General features: G+C 62.7%; 2 protein-coding genes across 3 annotated transcripts; one reads left to right on the forward strand and one right to left on the reverse strand.

Annotated features, from left to right (window-relative positions):
- Positions 1 to 1859: 1859 nt before the first annotated feature.
- ENG (endoglin) lies at positions 1860 to 14064 on the forward strand. 2 transcript variants are annotated; one of them, XM_054646453.2, is made up of 15 exons: positions 1860 to 2048; positions 6445 to 6602; positions 8720 to 8854; positions 9441 to 9606; positions 9793 to 9949; positions 10104 to 10233; positions 10473 to 10644; positions 10728 to 10870; positions 11003 to 11140; positions 11413 to 11457; positions 12177 to 12287; positions 12377 to 12622; positions 12794 to 12857; positions 12953 to 13054; positions 13449 to 14064. In XM_054646453.2, exons 1-15 carry the CDS (start codon positions 1991 to 1993, stop codon positions 13616 to 13618), a joined length of 1995 nt encoding a protein of 664 aa, XP_054502428.2. In that variant the 5' UTR covers positions 1860 to 1990; the 3' UTR covers positions 13619 to 14064. The 2 variants fall into 2 exon arrangements, with proteins under 2 accessions (XP_054502428.2, XP_054502429.2); XM_054646454.2 differs by having other exon boundaries at positions 1896 to 2048; positions 13429 to 14064.
- On the reverse strand, positions 13914 to 18744 carry FPGS (folylpolyglutamate synthase). The gene is made up of 15 exons (XM_054646455.2): positions 18615 to 18744; positions 17593 to 17721; positions 17440 to 17493; positions 17265 to 17329; positions 17076 to 17190; positions 16914 to 16991; positions 16581 to 16642; positions 16376 to 16478; positions 16212 to 16289; positions 15988 to 16135; positions 15811 to 15909; positions 15479 to 15629; positions 15301 to 15376; positions 14903 to 14969; positions 13914 to 14807 (listed from the first exon to the last, which is right to left on the reverse strand). The coding sequence occupies exons 1-15, from the start codon at positions 18711 to 18713 to the stop codon at positions 14380 to 14382; spliced, it is 1752 nt and encodes a 583-aa protein (XP_054502430.2). The 5' UTR covers positions 18714 to 18744; the 3' UTR covers positions 13914 to 14379.
- Between the last annotated feature and the right edge of the window lie 1024 nt (positions 18745 to 19768).

Here is a 19768-nt window from a genome sequence, read left to right on the forward strand (position 1 = left end):
AGTGTCCTCCTGGCTGGGGGACTGGTGGTGAGTCACAAGACCCCAACAGACAGGCACTTGGGGGTGCTGGTGTGGGGGACAGGGGATGTGGGGGCTCCCCAGCACCCACAGAACCACACAGGCACAACGCCATAGCAGAGGGGCTGCAGTGGAGCTTGGGGACAGAGTTTACCCAGCCACAGTGAGGGCAGGAGGCAGCAGAGCTGCAACCCCAGCAGGGCCCCCCACCACTTTACTTTTGGGCTGCTGGGAGCTGGGCACGGAGCCAGGGGGCTGGGAGGGCAGGAGGGGCGGCAGCGCTGGGGTCAGCCAAGGCCACGAGGCCAAGGAGTCAGAGCGGAGAAAGGAAGCCAGCAGGGAAAAAACAAAACTCCCCAAGACGAAAACCCAAACTCACCAGTCAGGCCGACGTCAGCCCCGTGCTCCGGGGCCACGGGCCGCTGGCAGAGGCGGGGCACTGCGGGGAGGCAGGCGGGCAGGAAGGATGCAGCCATCCGGCCGGGCTGGGACACTGCCAGGACAGCGATCCAGGGCTGGGGCCCGCCTCGTGCCGGTGGGACAAGGAGGCAGAGGGGTTGTGTGGTTTGGGACAGCACGGCCTCAAATTGAGGAGTGGGGAGAGACATCTCTCTGGTGGTTCCAGCCCTCTGTGGGTGTGCTGTGAGTGTGCCTCAGTTTCCCCAGGTGGTTCCCTGGGCAGGAAGTGGGACAGGAGCCCTGCTCTGCTCCCCAGTACAGCCCTGAGTGTTGGTGTTGATGTTTAGATGCTTTTCCTCTGGTTTGAAATCTCAAGGCCATCCCCTGTGCGGCGAGGGTGGAAGATATTGGGCCAAATGGGTGCAGGGGGCTGCACATGTGGCCCCCCCACAGCCACGGCCACCCTCCTTCTGTCACACTGTGGCTGCCACCGTCCCAGTGCCCATCACCGAGGGTCTCTTAGTCGCTGCCCTGTGGTGTCACCGCGGAGAGAGGAGTGCGAGGGCCCCAGAGGATCCCGTGCCGAGTCCCGGTCCCCATGCCCGTCCCCATGCCCGGGTGAGCACCCGTCCCCGCGGTCCCCAGGAGATGGCAGTGCTCTGTCATGGGACATGGTTGCTGCTCACCCCGGTCACAGACATCTCCGGGGCCAGCCTGGCTTCTGAGGACAGGCGTCGCTGACTTCCCTGGCACGTTTCCATTCTGTCCCCATGCCCCATTCGACCCCACCCCAGGGACCTGCGCCCACCCCCGGCGTGAGGGTCCCAGCCCCACTGATTGCTGCGTGAGGGCTCTCACCTCGGCCAGCAGAGGTGTGGGGAGGAATGGGGCAGGAGTACACAAGGGGGTCCCTGGTCCCCCTTCAGCCATGCTCAGCCGTGGCCACCTTGCCCGTGCCTCCCTCACCCAGGCCCCCTTGTCCCAGGGGATCTCCTGACCCCAAGCCCACCTGCCGGGTGGGGGTGTCCGGGCACCCCAAGTTGTGGCCTGGCGGAGGGTACAGACAAAGCAGGGAGTTGTGCTCGGGGGCCTCCACCTGCCCGCCAGCCTGGGCATCCATGGGGCAGCCACCAGCCTGAGCCAAGGTGGCCCTGCCAGGGGGCTGACCGGGAGCAGGGGGGGCTGAATGTCGGGGGCAGCCCCTTCCCCATGGCCTGGGGCAGCTCGGGAATAATTTGGGTGGGTGGACCTCACCAGAACCACTGTGTCCAACCCTCCACTCACTAGTGCCAGCCCTGGGAGGCCCTGGAGGCACCTAGCTTGGGTACCAGTGCCTTCCTCCTGCCCCCGTCCGGAGGCGCAGCCCCGCACGGCGCTGTAGGGAAACTGAGGCACGGCGCCTCCGGGGGAGGGGGGGGTCCATCCTCTCCGCCCCCCCGGCCCCGCCGGCCCGGCCCCAGCGCCGCCAGCGGCATTTCCTCCGCCGCGGACCCTCCTCCGAAGGGAGTCGGTTTCCTGCCGCTGCCGCCGCCCGCACTCGGCGCTGGCTCCCGGGGAGCGGCCGCAGGCGGACATGGGCCCCCGCTCCGTCCCGCTCCTGCCGCTGCTCCTGGCGCTGCTCGGCCGCCCGGGTGAGTGGGGACGGGGGGCACCGGGCAACCGGAGCCCGGGGATGAGAGCCGCGGGATGGGACAGCGGGACGGGACCGCCGGGAACGGGACAGCCGCGGCGGGACCACCGGGGACTACAGAGCGGGGGCCAAAGGGGTCCCGGCTGTGCCCGCACAGGCACAGATTGGCACCCCCGGGAACCCCCCGGGAGAGGAGGTTTTAGGGAGCAGTGTCCGTGTGGGAAGGGACGAACCCACCCCGATTCCCGGAACACGCCGAGCACAGCCCTGCCGCTCCCTGGGACCCCCGAAATCCCGGCTGCGTCACTGGGCGTGGGAGGTGTTGAAGGCGCCGTGGCTGAGTCCTGACCTAGACGGTGGCACACGGGGGAGCGGGGGTGGCTTTGGTCCCCATCACCTCGGAGTATGGAGGGGTTGACCAGGAGATGGGGAGGAGAAATGGGAGAAAACCCTTATGTCCTCACATAGGATGTGGGACCGGAGCTGGAAAGAAATGGGAAAAAACCCTTAAAACCTCATACGGAATGTGGGGATGGAGCTGGGGGTGAGAAACGGGAAAAACCCTTAAAGCCTAAATGGGAGCAGAGGGCTTAGACACCTCGGGAGCAGTCGGAGCCACGCCGAGATCCCTGCAAAGCCACCAGGGGAATTTCAGGGAGGGACCCCAGTGCTGATGGAGCTGGGGGACAGGGAGCTGGGGGACAGGGAGCTGGGGGACAGGGAGCTGGGGTCTCGGGGACAGCGCCTGCTGGCAGGGGGAAGGGAACTGGGGAGGCAGCAGCCGCCCAGAGAGGCTGGGGCCAGCAGCACTGAGTGTCCTGGCTGGGTTGGTCCCTCCTGGTCACCTCAGAGGTCACTGCTCATGGGTGGTGCTGGGGTGGCCCCGCTGCCAGGCTTGGTGCCCACCCTCTTATATCACAGCCCTGTCTGGTGGCTGTGCCAGACGGTCCCTGTGCCGTGTGGCTGTGCCATGGGGGCCATGTCCCCTGTAGTTGTGCCATACAGTTTCCATCCTTGTAGATGTACAGGAAGGTCTATGTCCTGTGTAACTGTGAGGCTGGGTGCCCGTCCTATAGCTGTGCCACTGTCCCTGCCCTAGGGCAGTGCCATGGTGTCCCTATGTAGATGTGCAGTAAGGTCTGTGTCCTCTGTCACTTTCTTGTACCCATCCTAGTCCCCATCCTATAGCTGTGCCATATGTGTGGCACATCCTGTGTTGTTGTGCCACAGAGGCCTTGTCCTCCCTGTCTGTGATGTATAGTCCCTATACCACACAGCTGTGCCATCTGGTCCTCATCCCACACAGCTGTGCAATGTCACCTATGTCCTATGTAGCAGTGCCATGCATCCATGACCTTTGTATTCATCCCCAACAGTCTCCACCCTATGTGGCTGTGCCATGCATGCCCTAGCAGGGCTGTGCTGTATGGGCTGAGTCCCACACAGCTGTGCCACATGGTCCCCACCCTGAATGTGTGTTTCTGTGGTCCCTGTCCTATTTATCTGTGCTGAATGATTCCCATCCAACATACATGTGGCACACAGTCCCTGTGCTCTGTAATGGAGCCATACAGTCCCTATTGTATGTGTCTGTATGGTCCCTGTGTCACTCTGCCATACAAACAGCCCATCTCCTCTGGCCATACCACCCCTAAGGGATGCAGCTGTGCTGTATGGACCCCATCCTCTATCACTGTGCCATATTGTCACTGTCCTATGCAGTTGTGCCATGTGGTCCCCATGCTGAATGTCTGTGCTACATGCTCCATGTCCTGTGTACCTGTGACACGTGGTCCCCATCCTGCCTACCTGTGCTACTCACCACATCCTGTCCAGTGGCTGCTTCTTCCTCACAGGAGCCTCTGGGGCTGGGAGCCCACAGTGGGCACAGTGCTATGGGACTGAGTGCCCCATAGCCGTGGGCACAGTGCTATGGGGCTGGGATGTCCATGGTGGGTGCAGTGATGTTGTTCTGGGGTGCTCTTGGTGGGTGCAGTGTCAGGGTGTCTCACAGACACAGCCAGATCCCAGAGGGGGGAACAGGGGCCAGGACTGCTCCCCGTGGGGTGAGCATGGTGCTGGGTCACCCCTCCCATCTCTGGGGAGAGGCTTCTGGGCACCTGTCTGAGTTAGAGAGTGGCAGGAATGATGTGGTTTGTGTCAGGCTGGAAGTCTGGACCCATCCACCCCATCATCTGCCCCCCAGTGCCACCTCAGCATGGTCCAACAGCCAGTGGTGGCTCAGGGGATGCCAATTCCCTCTCAGTGCAGGATCCATCCCCATTCCTGTCCTGGATCAGCTCGTTACACAAGTACCAAGGCAACACAGCCAGATGCAAGGGTGCCAAAGTGGTGCTGCCCATCCCATGGCCATCCTGCACTGCCAGAGCCACCCTTGCCCTGCACCCCACACCCCAGCTTTGCTCTCTGCTCCCAAAATCCCAGGAATTTCCCCCAGTCCCTGACCCACGGGGGAGCCACAGTGGGACCATCCCTGCTCCTTGATCTCAGCAGCACCAAAGCCAGGGAGAATGCGGGTTGGAAAAACATAAAGTGGATTTTCTTTCTTTCTTCCTTTTAATTTTTTTTCCCTTTCCTGGAGTACAAAAATAACAGTGCCCTTATCTGATCGCCCCGGCGGCCCAGCTGAGCCCCCTTATCTGATCCTGACATAATGCTGGAGCCCGCTGCCTTCCCCAGGGACAGACAGACAGTGCCCGCCTGGCACCATCCCCTCCGCCGGCATCCCTGCCCTGCCGGGGGCGATCCCGGCCGCGGCCCCCAGCCCTGCCTGCCCATCCCGGGGGATGCTGCTCCCCCGGGAGCCACGGGCTGCCCGTGCTGTGCCCGGCAGCGCCGGAGCCGTGCCCGGTGCCGTCGGGGCAGGAGTGGAAGGGAAGAGGGACGCAGCCTGCGGAGCCCAGATAAGCGGCTGTTTATCTTCCTCCCGATGCTGCGGCCGCGCGGGGGGGAGGAAGCACCGGACAATTGGTGGGCCCACGGCGGCGTCACCGGGGGTCTGTGCTGTGACCCCGCCGCCACCACCGGGCCACCCCAGCAGGGAGACACAGGTCAGGGACACTGTGATGGGCACGGCTTGCATGGAACGGCCTTTTGCAGGGTGCTGATCCCAAAAACTCAGTGACCTGGAGCATCACACTGTGACCGTGTTCACAGGGGTCTTAGGAGGGAAGAGACAAGGATCTGACTCTGTTTCAGAAGGCTTGATTTATTATTTTATTATATATATTGTATTCAAACTATACTAAAAGAATAGGAGAAAGGATTTCATCAGAATGCTGGCTAAGAATAGAAAAAGAAGGAATGATAACAAAGGCTTGTGTCTCGGACAGAAAGTCTGAGCCAGCTGACCGTGACTGGCCATTAATTAGGAACAACTAACATGGGCCAATCAAAGATTTACCTGTTGCCTTCAACAGCAGCAGATAATCATTGTTTACATTTTGTTCTTGAGGCCTCTCAGCTTCTCAGGAGGAAAAACCTTAAGGAAAGGATTTTTCATAAAAGATGTCTGTGACATAACACCCTGTAGCCCCAGTCCTGATAGGGGTGGCTGGGTGGACTGGAGTTTGGTCCAATCACCTCCTGGTGCATTGGCTGGAGCCACCAGGGATGGGAAAAGTTGGAGTGGGAAGGGATAGAACTCAGTGGATACCTCCAAAGGAAACACAGCATCCCAGGCGCTGTCTCCCCATAGAAGGCCCCTAGAAGCCCAGCTGTGGGCTGACAGACCATGGGGGTCTGTCCTTCCCAGCCCCCTGGAAGGCAGCACCCATGGATGCAGACGGCTCCTCGGGGCCAAGTTAAGGACAGCCCGGCCACAGCAGGGCTGCCTGAGGCAGGGAGGAAACTGTCGAGGCACGTGGGGATTTACAGGATCAGGCCTTCAAATGGCTGTTTGCGCTCAGGATTTCCCTTGGCAGCCGCCGGCCGGCCCCGCTCGCCGCACGCCGCCGGGGGCTTTGGGATGGGGCAAAGCTCACGCCTCAGCGGCCGGGAGGATGAGCTTTACAGCCATTTCCATACCTGCGCTTCCCACTTTCCTGCGGCCGGGGAATGCGGGGGGGCTTCCGCCACCGCCCCGGCCCTGGGGGCGGCTGGGTGCGAGTTCTGGCACGGGCAGCGCCGAGCGGGGACAGTGGATTTTTCCAGCCCGGATCCAAGGGTCATTAACGGGGTTGCGGAGGGGGCTGGCGGTGGCGGACACGTAGCCGATGGTCCCGGAGGGGCCGGGCTGACGCCGGGCTGGGGGCTGAGGCTGAGGGGGCAGCGCCGGCGCTGGCAGGGATTCAGCCCCCTCCTGCATCGTGTCCCCCCGGGCTGTGTCACCCCACATCCGTGCGGCAGGGACTGACGGTCTCTTGTTTTCCACGCAGGCCCCGGGAGAGCCGAGGGCTGTGACCTGCAGCCCGTGACAGAGAAGCCATCCATCACCCTCTCCTATGCCACCAGCACGGTGCCCCGGGGCTGTGTCAGCAACAGCTCCATGGGCACTGACCATGAAGTCCATGTGCTCAGCGTCAAGTGGTCCAAGGTGAGCCAGAGGGGTCCCAGTACATCCCCGCAGAATTCCTTACACTGTCCTTCACACTGTCACCACAGCACTGCCATCCTGTCACTGCCCTCAGCTGGCACAGTGTCCAGCTGTGAAAACCTTCCTCTAATTAAGGAGCAGTGGATTAACCTCCTCCATGGCACCTTGTCCAAGCTTCTCCTCCAAGCACAGCCTTGGGCATCTCTGCCCCTGCTGGGAATGTAAAGATTTTGGAGGCAAATTCTCTATAGCCCATGCTGCCAAAGCAGATATTCCTATGCTGGACACCTCAGGACACCCCATTTCTCTGTGAAGGTGGCCTGGCTCTGGCCCTGGCTCAGGGGCTGGGCAGAGCCACAGGTACCCAGTGGTGACCACACTTGGGAGGGAGGGAGGGATGGGTGGAAATTGGAAGGGAGGAAGGGACAGAAGATAGAATGGAGGAAGAGATGGAGGAAGAGATGGAAGGAGGCATGAAGGGAGGGATGGAGGAAAGAGTGAAGGGATGAAGGAGGCACATCATTATAAGGTGTCCAATCGAGCAGAAACCTGTCTGCCAGAGCTGGCATGGCCATGCTGAGGGCTGATAACCACACTGAGGGTGCTTTGGGACAAGGGCGGTGTCAGGGCCAGCGCTGGCACTGGCTGGCACTGTTGGGTGGGTTTGCACCAGCTCACGGGTTGGCATGGCAGCTCTGCAGGACAGACAGGCTTCCCTCACGCTGGCTGGGGCCCAGCACCCGATTTTGGCCCAGCCCTGGCGCCACACTCCCCCCTCCCTGCCACCTCCCAGCTCTCCCAGTTCTGCTTTTGGAGCAGAGGGGGAGCCAGACCAGGAGGCGCTGGGGAGGGTCGGTTTTGCAAGGACCCCTCTGGCCTAGCCCGGTGTAACCTGGCCTTGGCATCCTGGACGGGTGCCAGGGCCGGGGGTGCCCCGGGCTTGTCACCAGCGGCGACAGGGGACACGCACTGATGTCACGGCTGCGGCGCTGAGCCCCGCGGCGCACGGGGGAAGCTGGGCAGGGACGCGGCTCCACTTATAGAAGAATTACTGGAAGCCGCTTTCTATAAGCAGATCCCCACGATGAAAAAAAAAAAAAAAAAGGAGAAGAAAAAGAAAAAAAATAACCCGAAAGGCGGCGGCGGGGAGCGCCGAGGCTCCCGCCACTCGCGCAGCCAAACAATGGAGCGCCACAAAACACGCGGCAGGAAAAACAGCCGCCAGCTCCTCCCCGACACTCGGGGCCACCCGGGGTCCCTGGCCACCCACGCTTGCCACGGGGCCGCGGCCAGGAGGCCGGGATGCCTCGCTAGCCCTGTGCAGGGCACGGGCAGCAGCCTCCACCCGCCCCGTCCCCGGCTGGCTTCCCCTGCCCTCTCCTCTCCCTCTGCTCGGAACTTTGCGAGCAGTTACTCGGGCAGCAGTTGCCAAACTTAGCGCCTGGAGTTTTGACTTCCCCATCCGGATTTCCGGCTAGAGGCAACCAGGCAGTGCTAGCCACGAGGAATGGTGTGTGCCACCTCTGTGCCCAGGCATTCCTGCACTGCAGCACGGACACACCTGAGCCTGGAGCGGCTGCACGGCGCAGGGATGGGGCTGGGAAACCTGCCAGGGGGATGCCCCAGGGCCCAGGGTGGGGATTCTCCAGTCTTCAGTGGGAGATATCCCAGTACCTACAGTGAGGATGCTCTGGTGCCCGGGGTGGGGATGCTCCAGTCCTCAGTGTGGGGATACCCCAGCCCCCAGTGGGGTGACACTGTCACAGCCAGTGAAGAGATTAATTAGTCTCTAGTTAGTCTCTAGTTCAAGGATGCCCTGGTGCCTAAGAAGGGGGTGCCTAGACCTCACTATGTGGGGTGTCCTGGACACCAGTGTGGGGATAACACCATCTTCCAGGTGGGCATCTCGCTGGTCCCTTGCCTGGGGGAGCCAGGGCGTGTTTGCCCTGCCAGTGTAGGTACACACATGGCATCCCTGCCCCTAAACCCAGCCATGGCTCATCTCAGGGCCAGCCTCAGGGCTCTCCCTGCTCCCTCGGGCTCCAGGGGGCAGCCAGGGAGGTGACAGCAGCTGGGGCTTGGTGGCCACAGTGGTGACACTCTCCTCTTCCCCCCAGGCCTCTCCTGCCCCTCTGACGGTGACAGTCACCCCACGAGCTGATGCCTGCAGCCGACCAGCAGTGCTGATCCTCCTCTGCAGCCGCTGCTTTGCCACCATCACCTCCCCGTGCTCAAACCTGATCATCCGCACCGTGAGTGCCACAGCCCCACAACAGGAACCACCCCGGGGGGCAGCAGGGCTCGGGCCACCCATGGGGATGTTTGAGGGGGTCACTGGTGGAGACTGGTCCCCCTGATCACCAGCCACGATGCTTGTGGTGCCCCGGGGAGGAGGGGACGCTCCCGAGCATTGCTGGCGGCGCTGAGCCCTGCGCTGGCCAGGCAGGGAATGACGCACAGGGCTGGAAAAAGCTCCCATTTCCTCCGGCCGGCGGGAGGAAGGTCAGGGATGGGGTTTGGCTCCAGCGAGCTGAGCCGGGGTCGGGCGCTTTGTTAGCAAAATAAACCTCCTGCTTTGTTTGTGGCTAATAATAAAGTGGGCTGAGCCCTCCCTGTGCCACCAGCCACTCTCGCTGCTCCCAGCTCACAGCCCCAAAAATCCCCACTTATCTGGGGTGACCCCCAGCCCAGGCTCCAGGGACACTCACCTGTTTTAGGCTCACATTTGTATCCTGCACACGGAGGGGAAAGGTTTTCCTTGCTTTCCCCATGCCAGCCTGTGTAAGGGAGGGATGACCTTGCTCCTCACCCCGGCTTAGGCTGTCCCTTGGCCCACAGGACGCCCGCCTCATCCCAGAGAGCACCAACAGAGCACCAAACCCTGAGCCACTCATCATCTCCAGCGAGGAGCAGCTGCTGGCCTGGGCTCTGGCTACCTATGGGGGCATCACATCCTACAGTGAACTGCAGGACCCCCGCAGGCTCCAGCTCCACCTGGGAGAAGGTGAGTGAGGCTGGGGGTTAGCACTGGGGGGCTGGAGTGGGCAGGAATGGTCTCCCTGTTCCAGAAGGGTGACAACCTCCTGGGGCAAAGTACCTTCCCAGGGAGATGCCATAGGGACTGATGCCCCTGGCCCTGAGCATCTCCCACCCACTGAGCCCAGTATTGATCACCCTGCCACCCACACAGATGCCCACAGCCCTCCAGAGTGCACTCCCCAGGAGAATTTCAATGCCATTCTGCACCTTGAGGCTGAGGTCTTCTTCCACGGGGTGAAGAGCTGCTCACGCAGTGATGCCCAGAGCACCAGGGCTGCCCACATCATCCATTTGCAGTCAGAGCCCAGGTACCACAGTGCCAGCAGTGGGACAGGCAGGGGGATATGCTTGGAGATGCTTGGAAAGCTGTTGGGCTTCCCAAAGGCTGAGCCCCACATCCCAAGTTGGATGTGGGACTGGCTGGTATGGAATGCTGAGAATGGGGGTCTTGTGGTTTTGCAGCTCCTCCATCTCAGGGGTGAACCTGTCTCTGAGCTGTTCTCAGAATTCTGCTGGCAACCAGATCCTCATCCTGCAGAGCAAGGCCAACTTCACCTGGTTCCTCTCCGCAGAGTGCAACATCCAGTTACTGGTATGCTGAGGGGAACATGTTTTCCCCACCACCCCCACCGAGGGGTCTGCCAGGTGCCCAGGAGATGCTGGTGTCATGGGGAAGGTGGCAGGAGGGCACCTGGAGACATTAGACATGGGCAAGTGGCAGCCCCCTTGCTGCAGGCCCTCATTACTGGGATGAACCCTGCCTTGAGCACCCCCAGCTGTCCCTGTCTCCACTCAGCCCCTCTGTGTTCCCTCCTTTTCTCCTCACTGCAGGTCTCTGGGAGTTACAAGATGCCTCTTTTCCCCATGCTGATCCCTGGGAATCCCCTGCCTGACACAGAGCAGGGCCTCATTGCTGAAGCCTTTGAGAAGAACTACACTGTCATTGCCTCCTACTCTGCCATCCCTGCCAGCACCCACATCAGCCTGCAGATTCACGAGCATGGTGAGGCCCCCAGCAGCCCAGGGCTGGGTGGGATGGGGGGTTCCAGCATTCCCACTCAGCCCCCCCATCTCCCTGTCCTGCAGAGACGGTCGAGACGCCTGTGAGCACCACCTCCACTGTCATCACACAGCCCCCAGACCTGCCCCACCAGGTGCTGCGCACACTCAAGCCCTGGAAGTGCACAGATGAAACCATGGAGATTGTCATCATCAGGTCCTACCTGGAGGTGAGGAGGGTGGAGAGAGGTGCTAATGTCCACCAAAATCACTCAGAAGTTTCATTTTCCTCTGGGTGCTTGGGGTGGGTGGCACGGGGCTGTCCCCAGGCAGTGGGTGACCACAGTGTGCTTTCCTCCCAGCCCATCAAGGACGTGGTGAACATCACCCTGAGGGACATCCGCTGCCAGGCAGAGAAAAATGCCACCCACTTCATGTTGAAAAGCCCCCTCAGCCACTGTGGCACCTCACTGGAGGGCAGGGGCTATGCCAACAATGAGGTGAGAGGGGGGTTAGCTGGGGGTGTTGCCTCCAGCCCCACTGATGGCCCATGAAGGGGAGGGGGGGCTTCTCCACCAGGACCTCCTTGCTTTTGCATGGCTGGAAACATCATAGTGCAGGCCAGGGCTGAGATGGGGGGGAGTGTGGGTGGGACCATCCCATCCCATCCCATCCCATCCCATCCCATCCCATCCCATCCCATCCCATCCCATCCCATCCCATCCCATCCATGGGTACCACCTGACTGACCCAGCCCTCTGCCTTCTCACAGCTCATCCTCAGCCTGGCCAAGGATGCCGTGCTCCGGAGCGTGCGGGTAAGAACCAGGTTTCCCAGCATGTCCAGGGGTGGGAGAAGGTGCAGATGGCACTGCCAGCTGGGTGCTTCTCGGGTTTTGTGTTGCTGGAATGGCTCCCAAGGTGTTAAAGAGTCTTTTTTCCCAGCCTTGCAACCAAAGAAGTTGAGATTCCTCAGTTCTGGTTTTCAAAGTTGTTTATTCTCTCTTATCTATCACATTCTTTTTTGGACCTGCTGAGATCTGTCCAGCAGGTCGGGTTGAGGCACGCTGACTGCCCTTGGGGTGGTGTTGGCTTTTTATACTAGAAACTATGTGTACTTTATTTACAGTAATTTTCCAATACCTATCACCTATGTTAGACAGTCTGTCCCTACTCTAAACCAATCCAAAAGTGCCACCATCACAGCAGAAGATGGAGGCCAAGAAGAAGAAGAAGAAAGGCAGGACACACCCAGATTCCTCCATTTTCCTCTTGAATCCTCATTCTAAAAACCCCAAAATTCTACTTTTTCACCCTGTGACAAGTTAACTATCATTCTACTCAAACTCTTGTGGCTTGTAAATCCTCGCACAAAGTTGGTAATTGTTTCCATGGGTTAAAATCGAAGAGTCAAAGACATCTGTGCCAAGGTCTCTGAGCCCCTTGCAAGGGTCTCGAGCCCTCCAGGGCAGCCAGAGAAACATCCTGGGTTCCGACAGGTGCTGGGTGCCCCCTGAGTGCTGCCCCCCTCTTGCAGGTGGGTTTCCAGTGCGAGATCCCACGGGAGCTCTTCCTGCGCCTTTTCCCCACCGCTGACTTCAAGGCACCGCAGACGGAGCTGGAGATCAACAAGGAGGCCTTTGTGCAGGTACTGCCACTGTCCAGAGCCCAGGCTGGGGCAGTGAGCCCTGCCTGGGGCACCGACCCTGACCGTGTGCCCCGCTCCCACCCGTGCAGGCGTCCATGCGGTGGATGGATCACCCAGCTGACCTGCAGCTCAAGGAGTGCTGGCTGGTGGCCTCCGAGCGGGAGCCTGTGCTGCTGGTGCAGGGTGGGGAGGCACGGGGAGCAGGGGTGGCTGTGCTGGAGGGGCCCCCCAGCAGCCACGGCAGGAAGGTCTGGCGCTTCCGCTTCACCTACAGCGTTCCTGAGGGCGGGCACATCCCCTTCTCTGCCTTCCTGCGGTGCAAGGCCGGCTTGCAGGTCAGTGTAACCCCCTCCCCACCCTGGGATGCCACCAGGCTGGTCCCCATTGCAGTCTGATGTTGTCCCACGCCGTTGGGTGATGGAGCCCATGCAGGAGCAGCATTCCCTGGCCTGCAGAGCCTGGGGGTGCACATCTCCCCCCTCTCACCCCAACCTCCACCTCCACAGAACGACACCATCTTCGAGAAGGTGCTGGAGGTGAGAGTGAAGGATGCCTGGAGGCCGCTCAACTGTGAGTTCAGGGCCAGGGAGGTGGTCAGGATGGGAATGGGAGGGGGAGAGGGACTCTCCCAGTGTGGCAGTGCTGATAGCCTTGTCCTCCCACAGACCGTGGGCTGGGGCTGGGTGCTGTCCTGGGCATCACCTTCGGCGCCTTCCTCATCGGGGCGCTCCTCACTGCCGTGCTCTGGTACATCTACTCACACACCCGTGAGTATCCAGCACCCTGGGGGCCCCCGTGGTGGGATGGGGGGGCCCCCTGAGTGTCCCTTACTGGGTTGCCCATTTTTCCCTCCTGGCCAAAGTCCCCAGATGAGTCAGAGACGAGGCTGCTCCTCATGTGTACAGTGCTATAGGGGAATAACCCTGCTCCAGGCGTCTACAGCTCCTCCGGGTCCCCTCTGCCATCTGCCCTCCCTCCTACTCCTGGTGTCTCATGCTCATCTCCATCCCAGGGGCTCAGGGGTCAGCTGGGGAGTGATCCACGAGGGCTGGAGGGTCCCTGGGGCTGAGGCAAGGCCACCACTGTTTGCCCTGAGTGTGGTTTCCCCTTGGTGTTCCCCGTGGCGGGCGGTGTGAGCCAGGTCCCATCTCCAAACTGCAGCCGGTTTCCAGCACGGCACCAGCCTCGGAGAGCAGCAGCACCAACCACAGCATTGGCAGCACCCAGAGCACCCCCTGCTCCACCAGCAGCATGGCCTGACGCCCCTGGGCCCCCCTGAGCCTGCACAGCCCCCGGCCAACGGACTTGGGGAGCCAGCCCAGTGCCATTAAGCTGATTTTTCGCCCCAAATCTCAGGCTGAGCCCAGAGGGGGCCTCCATTACTCATTCAGTGAATGCTTTGGCCCCCTGAGGGCAGCCCACACCGGGGGGGGGCACCCTGTAACCCCCCCTGGGGTCCCCCGCTGCAGTGGGGAGGCAGAAAGAGCAGCTATTGCCAAAACCTCCCACGAGGCTCCCCATCAAATGGGGGGGGAAGAAGAAGTGGGCGCCCCCTGGACATGCCCCAGCACTTGGGGTGACCCCCGTGCCCCTCCTGCCTCCCCCCAGGAAGGCAGCAGGCACCAGTGGGAGCAGCAAGAGGTTTATTTGTGGAGGATGGTGCAAGGCTGCTGCCCTCCCACAGGACGATGGGCAGAACCCACCACTCCCCCCAGCTCCCCGTCCAAGTTACAAACTCTTATCAATAATAATAAAAACCTTCTCTATGTTAAATTAATTGCGCCCTGACGCTGAGCCTTGCCACTTGAGCTTGAGGCTCCCACCTACCAGGCACTGGAGCTCATCACAGCCTGGGGCAGCTCCCCAAACCCAGGGGTCCCCCAGTCACTCTGACTAGGGCGGGGATGGAGACCAGGAGCATCCCCCCATGGACAGTGTCCCGGGAAGGGCACAGGCAGAAGGCACTGGGGTGAAAACAGCCAAGCCAGGATGGGGTGGGGGGGAGCCCCACATCCCCCTCCAGATGCCTCTGAGCATCACCGGGGGCTAAACTGGTGCTTCATGTAAACAGAGGTGCCGAGCCCCGTGCCCGTCACTGGGACAGGGCGGGCTCGAGCAGCCGCAGCGCTCCTCCCACCAGGTGCAGGCTGCCGGTGACCAGGACCCGCACGGCCGCCGCCTCCCGCAGCAGCACGGCCCCGCTGCTGGCCGCGGGGTGGGGGTGAGCCCCCGAGGCCGTGGGGGCGGCCAGCTGGGGGTCCCTGCCCTGGGCCACCCAGCGCAGCGCCTGCGCCAGGCACGGGAACACCAGCGCCGGGGAATTGAGGGGCCGGGGGGCTGGGGGCACCAGCAGCAGGGAGCCCCGGGCGGGGGCCGGCTGCAGCAGCCCCCCCACCCGCAGCGGGGATGGGAGCCAGGGGTCCTGCCCCACTTTCTCCTCCAGGAGCCTCGTCCATGTCCGCTGGTTCTCCAGGCAGCGGGTCAGGGCGTTCTCCAGCGTCACGTTGAAGTTCTGCTGGTCTGGGAGGGATGGAGGCAGCAGTCAGGGATTGCAGGGGGAGCTGGGAGGGATCAGAAAGGGAAGATGGGGGAGACCCTGTCTCCCCATCACTCACCTGCGTTGTTGGCCACCGACACCTCTGTGAAGTTGGGGCAGAAGACAGCATAGTCAAAGTGACAGGGCTGCAGAAACAGGAATAATCAGCACTGTGTGAACCCTCAGGACCCACCCATGGGATTTCCACTGGGGCAGTCCCACACCAGCGGGGTTACAGGGAATGGGGCAGGGGATGATCCACGTCCCCTCCCACACCCAGGACTGTGAGACCCCTGCAGGGGGCAGTTGAGGTGGGATACACCCCGGGACAGCAGGATGGGTGGACAGACAGACAGACAAACAGGGTGCCAGCTCCACCTCGTGGCTCCCTGCACCCTCAGCAAAGCAGGTCCCAGAACCGGCAGAGAACCCAGGCACCCGGGCACAGTGACCCCCCCGGTGCCCCCCAAACCTCACCACCAGCAGCTTGAGCAGCGCCGCCGTGTCCCGGTCGCCTGTGGCATTGAAGAGCAGCACACGCACCTCAGAACCACTGCAGGGAGAAAGGGCAAGTGGCCCGTGCCCCCAGGGGACCTGCAGCACCACCACCACCACACCCCCACGAGGTGTGCCCCCCTCTGCATCCTCTCCTTACTCATGGGGCTTGTCCTGGCTGAGGGCGGCCTGGCGGAACCAGCGCACGCAGGCCTGGATGCTGCTGGTGGTGTGAGCTCCATCCAGGTACCAGGTCACGGGGCCGTGGGACAGCACCTGGGTCCGGCCCAGCCACTCTGTGTCCCGCAGGCCTGGGGGAGCACAGGGCATGGCTGGGACCCCCATACCCTCCCCAGCACTGGTACCCCGTGGGGATCCAGTGTGGGGCAGAGTGTGCCCTCCAGCACACATGGCACGGGCTGGGGTCCAGCATGGCCCTGCTATGCCCTGTGACACGGTGAGGGAGGGGGTCCTGGCATGGCCATACTGCACCTTGGATCATGGCATCAGTCAGTTGGAAGGCAGGAGCCAGTGGCACTGGTCCCCCCAACAGCTCCGTGCTTGGTGGCACCTCCTTCAGCTCTCCAAGACCTAGGCAGGACAGGCATGCCACTGAGCCCTCAGGAGCCCTGGTGGGGTCTGGCCCTCATCCCCATCCCTGTGCCTTACCCTGGCAGCCGCGGCGCTGCAGCCACGTCCGTGCCAGCTGTAAGGCCAGGGCAGCGTTGGAGCGCTGGTGGGCACCTGCCAGCCCCAGCTCCAGCGCCTGGCAGCCCTCCTCAAAGTCATCCAGCTCCGGGCAGAGGTACAGGGGACACTGTGGGGAGAGAAGGCTGAGCCCCCCTGCCATGGGATGGGGTACCCCCCAATCCACACCCCCACCAGCAGCTCACCTTGCGCTCCTGGGCTCGCTCCCTCAGCACCTCCAGCGGCCGCTCCGGCTGCGCCACGGTGAACGCCGGCACGCCGGGCTGGGGAGGACATGGGGGTGCTCAGGGTAACGTGGGGGAACACACCCCAAAAACACAACAGGAGACAGAAGACCAGATCTCCCTACCTTAAAAATGCCCCCCTTCTGCCAGGCAATCTTCTCCATGGTGTCCCCCAGGATGCTGGTGTGGTCGATGCCCAGGGAGGAGACCCCACACACGACTGGTGCCCTGGGAATGCAGCATCACAGTGTCCCTGCTGTTCCCCCCTATACCATGGGGACATCAGGCCCTGGCAGCCCTGGGGCCAGGCTCAGCCCTGCCAGCTCCTACCTGATGATGTTGGTGCAGTCATAGGTGCCACCAATGCCAACTTCCACCACTGCCAGGTCCACCTGGGGACAGAGGGATATGAGCGATCAGAGCCACCAGCAAGAAATGCCCCCATGGATTCAGGGATGTGGCTGGAGACAGGTCGCTGCCACCAGCCCTTCCAAACCCACACCTGAGCACACCCCTGTTTGTGGGGGCATCATCCACCTGGCACAGCATCCCATTTACAGCCATGACAGCCTGATCCACACAAATTCTGACCCAAATCCCCCCTCCCTGAGGTCCCCACCAACCTGACATTTCTGTCACAAGCTGGAGGCCACCACCACTGACCTTCTCCTGCAGGAAGACGTGGAAGGCCATGATGGTGAGGAAGCGGAAATAGGCCGGCATGCTGGCGTGTGCTGGGTCCTGCCAGGCAGAGCAGGGTGAGCACACGACCCTGGGAGCGGGGACCCAAGGGAGGGAGCACCCCCACAAACCCAGCTGCCTCACCTTGGTCTCCTCCAGGCGGTTGTAGACCAGCCAGAAGTACTTGTTGAAGAGGTCCTTGCTGATGGGCTGCCCATTGATGCGGATCCGCTCGCGCACCTGCACGAGGTGAGGGGAGCTGGGGGTACAGAGCAGGGGGCAGTCAGGCACAGCCCCACTGGCCCTTCAAAACCCTCCTGACCCCATGCCCACCTGTAAAAACCTGTCTTCAGCCCGTAGTTGCGGAGGATGCACTCAGTGAAGGCGCACGCTGAGCCCTGAGGAGACAGCTGTGTTAAACCCCCTGTTCCAGAGCAGGGGCAAAAACAGAGCCACAGACAGCAGCAGTGTCCCCTGAGCCCCCCACAGCACCGCCCGCCCGCCTCACCTTGCCCTTCGTCCCCGTGACGTGGATGATGTTCAGTCGATCCAGGTCCTCGACCTGTAAGAGTTCAACCACCCTGTGAGACCCCCAGGGCAGCCAGCACCAAGCATGGCGGCACTGCTACCAGGACAGGGGGAACAGGGATCAGCCCTTCACCTTCAGCCCGCTCCTCTCCAAAAAGCCCTGCATGGCTTCCAGCTGGGCCTGGGGGTCACCACGCTCCCGCTTCACCTGCTCCAGGTAGCTGGCATTGGTCTGCAGGGTGTTGAGCATCCGGATTGCATCCTGGAAAGACGCCCAGAGCAGTCGGGATAGTGCCCAACACAGCAGCCTTGTGGCCACTCTGCCCACAGCCCGCTGCACCCTGACCCACCCCTTCGGGCTCAGTCCCCTCGGCGGTGTCATTGGTCACCCAGGCCGGCAGCATCTCTGCCATGGTGCCGCGGGGATGTGCCGGCAGCGCCAGATCCCGACACGGGGCCAGGCTACTTATGGGCAGGGGTTACCCGCCCCTCCCTAGGCGCCCCTTGGCCCCGCGTTGGGGCACGGGACGGGCCAGGCCGGCTCCCAGCGCTGCCCACGGGGACAAGGTCGCCGCCGGCCGGAGCGGGCAGCGCTCCAAGGGCTGGTGTTTAATGAGCGGCGCTAATGAAGCAGCAACGCAGCACCGGCACGGCACGGCACGCCTGAGAGGTCACCATTGTCACCGAGCCCCCCAAAGCCACGCCGAGGGGACGTGAGCTGCAGGGAGGACCCGGCAGCTGGGACACCAACCCATGTCCCCAGTGCGGGGACGCTCCACCCAGACAACGGACAGACAGCGGCACTGACACCGGGAGCGCTCAGCTCTGCCGAGCGGGACCGCTCCACGCCGGGCACCGCCGCCATCCCCACGGCATCCGGCGCAGCCGCGTGCGGCCGGGACACGCCGCGATTACCGCTGCAGGCCGGGCTCGCCCGCTGCTGCTACGGGGCACAGCGCTTTGCGGGGTGACCCTAGCAGAAAGCGGGGACCGGTGGCGGGCGGCAGCCGGTACGGCGGGGGGCCGCGGGGGGCGGCGGAGGGGGGATCAGGAGGGGACGAGGGGACGGGATGCGTTGTCGCCGCCCCGCGCGGCCCCGCAGCCCCGCCGCTGGCGCGGCCCCGTGCCCGCCCGGCGCGCGGCCCCGCGCGGTACCTGGTAGTCGGTGGCGGGGGCGCGCGCGGGGCGCGTGCTGAAGCGGCGCCGCCCGGCCCGCAGCGCCCCGCGCAGCGCGCGCAGCCCCCGCGCCACCATCCCCGCCGCGTGCGCGCCGCCCCCGCGCACCGCGCGCGCCGCCCAGGGCAGGGGGGCGGGGCCGTCACGGACCCCCCCCCCCTTCCCCCCCCCCGACGCCGCCACCGCCATCTTTGAAGCTGGCAGCGCGCGCCACGTCGCATGAGGGAGGGGGCAGCGCCATCTTTGCGAGGGGCAGCCAGGCCCCCGCCCCCGTGGCCATCCGGACACCGCGGCAGGGACACCGGGGTCCCGGCCGGCCGCCCCGCTCGGGACGTAGCATCAGGCATAGCCCTGTCTGTGATGTCAGCACAGGCACATGGCCCTACAGCCCCTCACGGTCCAAGCTGGGGCACAGGGCCCCCCGGAGCTCCGCAGCCCTCGGCCGGCAGCACCGCCCCGGCCCGGTGCCAGCGGAGCCCCCGGGCTGCCCGCAGCAGCGGTACCGGTGTGTTAATGGAAGACAGCGCTGATGGAGCTGAGCCCCCCCAGCTCCCCAGGAACAGGACGGGGGTTTCAGGCCGCCCGGACCCGCACTGCCCTCGGAAAGGCCGGGTGCTGTCCTGCAGACTCCCAACGCTGTCTTCGCTTAGGCAGCACAGCGACAGGAGGGACACAGCAGCTGTTTGGGACCGGACCATGTTTATCCACAGTGGCACAAGTCAACAGCTTTATTGCTCATAACCGACTATTTTTCCAAAGAAACAAAGCACCCCCCCACCCCCCCCAAAACAGACACTGTTTCAGAGCCCCAAACCAAGACAGAGTTACCTTGTACATGCCTTTCATCAAGCCTGAGAATGGCCCCACTCAGCACCACTTCCTCATGAGACTTTACACTACCAACGGCTTTTGTCAGTAATTGTTAACAGACAAGTTACCAAGTGCCAAATGCTATCACCAGCTGCACACCTTGAATCCTGGGATCCTGGCATTCATGGGGCTCAGGGAGAAGACGGCTGGCTACAACTGATAGCCATGGGACACTGTGCAGCTGTGGAAGAGCACTTGCTCTCTATGAATTGATCCTGACGAGTTCTTACATAAAGTGTGCACAGGTGATCCCAGCAGGTCAG

Source organism: Agelaius phoeniceus, chromosome 21 (assembly GCF_051311805.1).
Source record: "Agelaius phoeniceus isolate bAgePho1 chromosome 21, bAgePho1.hap1, whole genome shotgun sequence".
NCBI lineage: Eukaryota > Metazoa > Chordata > Aves > Passeriformes > Icteridae > Agelaius > Agelaius phoeniceus.

What these genes read in the sequence shown, in the direction of transcription:
- FPGS (XM_054646455.2), bottom strand. Translation starts at nt 18,713, where the DNA reads ATGGTGGCGCGGGGGCTGCGCGCGCTGCGCGGGGCGCTGCGGGCCGGG. An exon ending in CTGAAGACAGGTTTTTACAG is followed by an intron (nt 17,191 to 17,264) that starts GTGGGCATGGGG and finishes CTGTACCCCCAG; the next exon opens with CTCCCCTCACCTCGTGCAGG. An exon ending in GCAGCGCCGCGGCTGCCAGG is followed by an intron (nt 15,910 to 15,987) that starts GTAAGGCACAGG and finishes TGTCCTGCCTAG; the next exon opens with GTCTTGGAGAGCTGAAGGAG.
- ENG (XM_054646453.2), top strand. Translation starts at nt 1,991, where the DNA reads ATGGGCCCCCGCTCCGTCCCGCTCCTGCCGCTGCTCCTGGCGCTGCTC. An exon ending in TCAGCGTCAAGTGGTCCAAG is followed by an intron (nt 6,603 to 8,719) that starts GTGAGCCAGAGG and finishes TCTTCCCCCCAG; the next exon opens with GCCTCTCCTGCCCCTCTGAC. An exon ending in GTACATCTACTCACACACCC is followed by an intron (nt 13,055 to 13,448) that starts GTGAGTATCCAG and finishes TCCAAACTGCAG; the next exon opens with CCGGTTTCCAGCACGGCACC.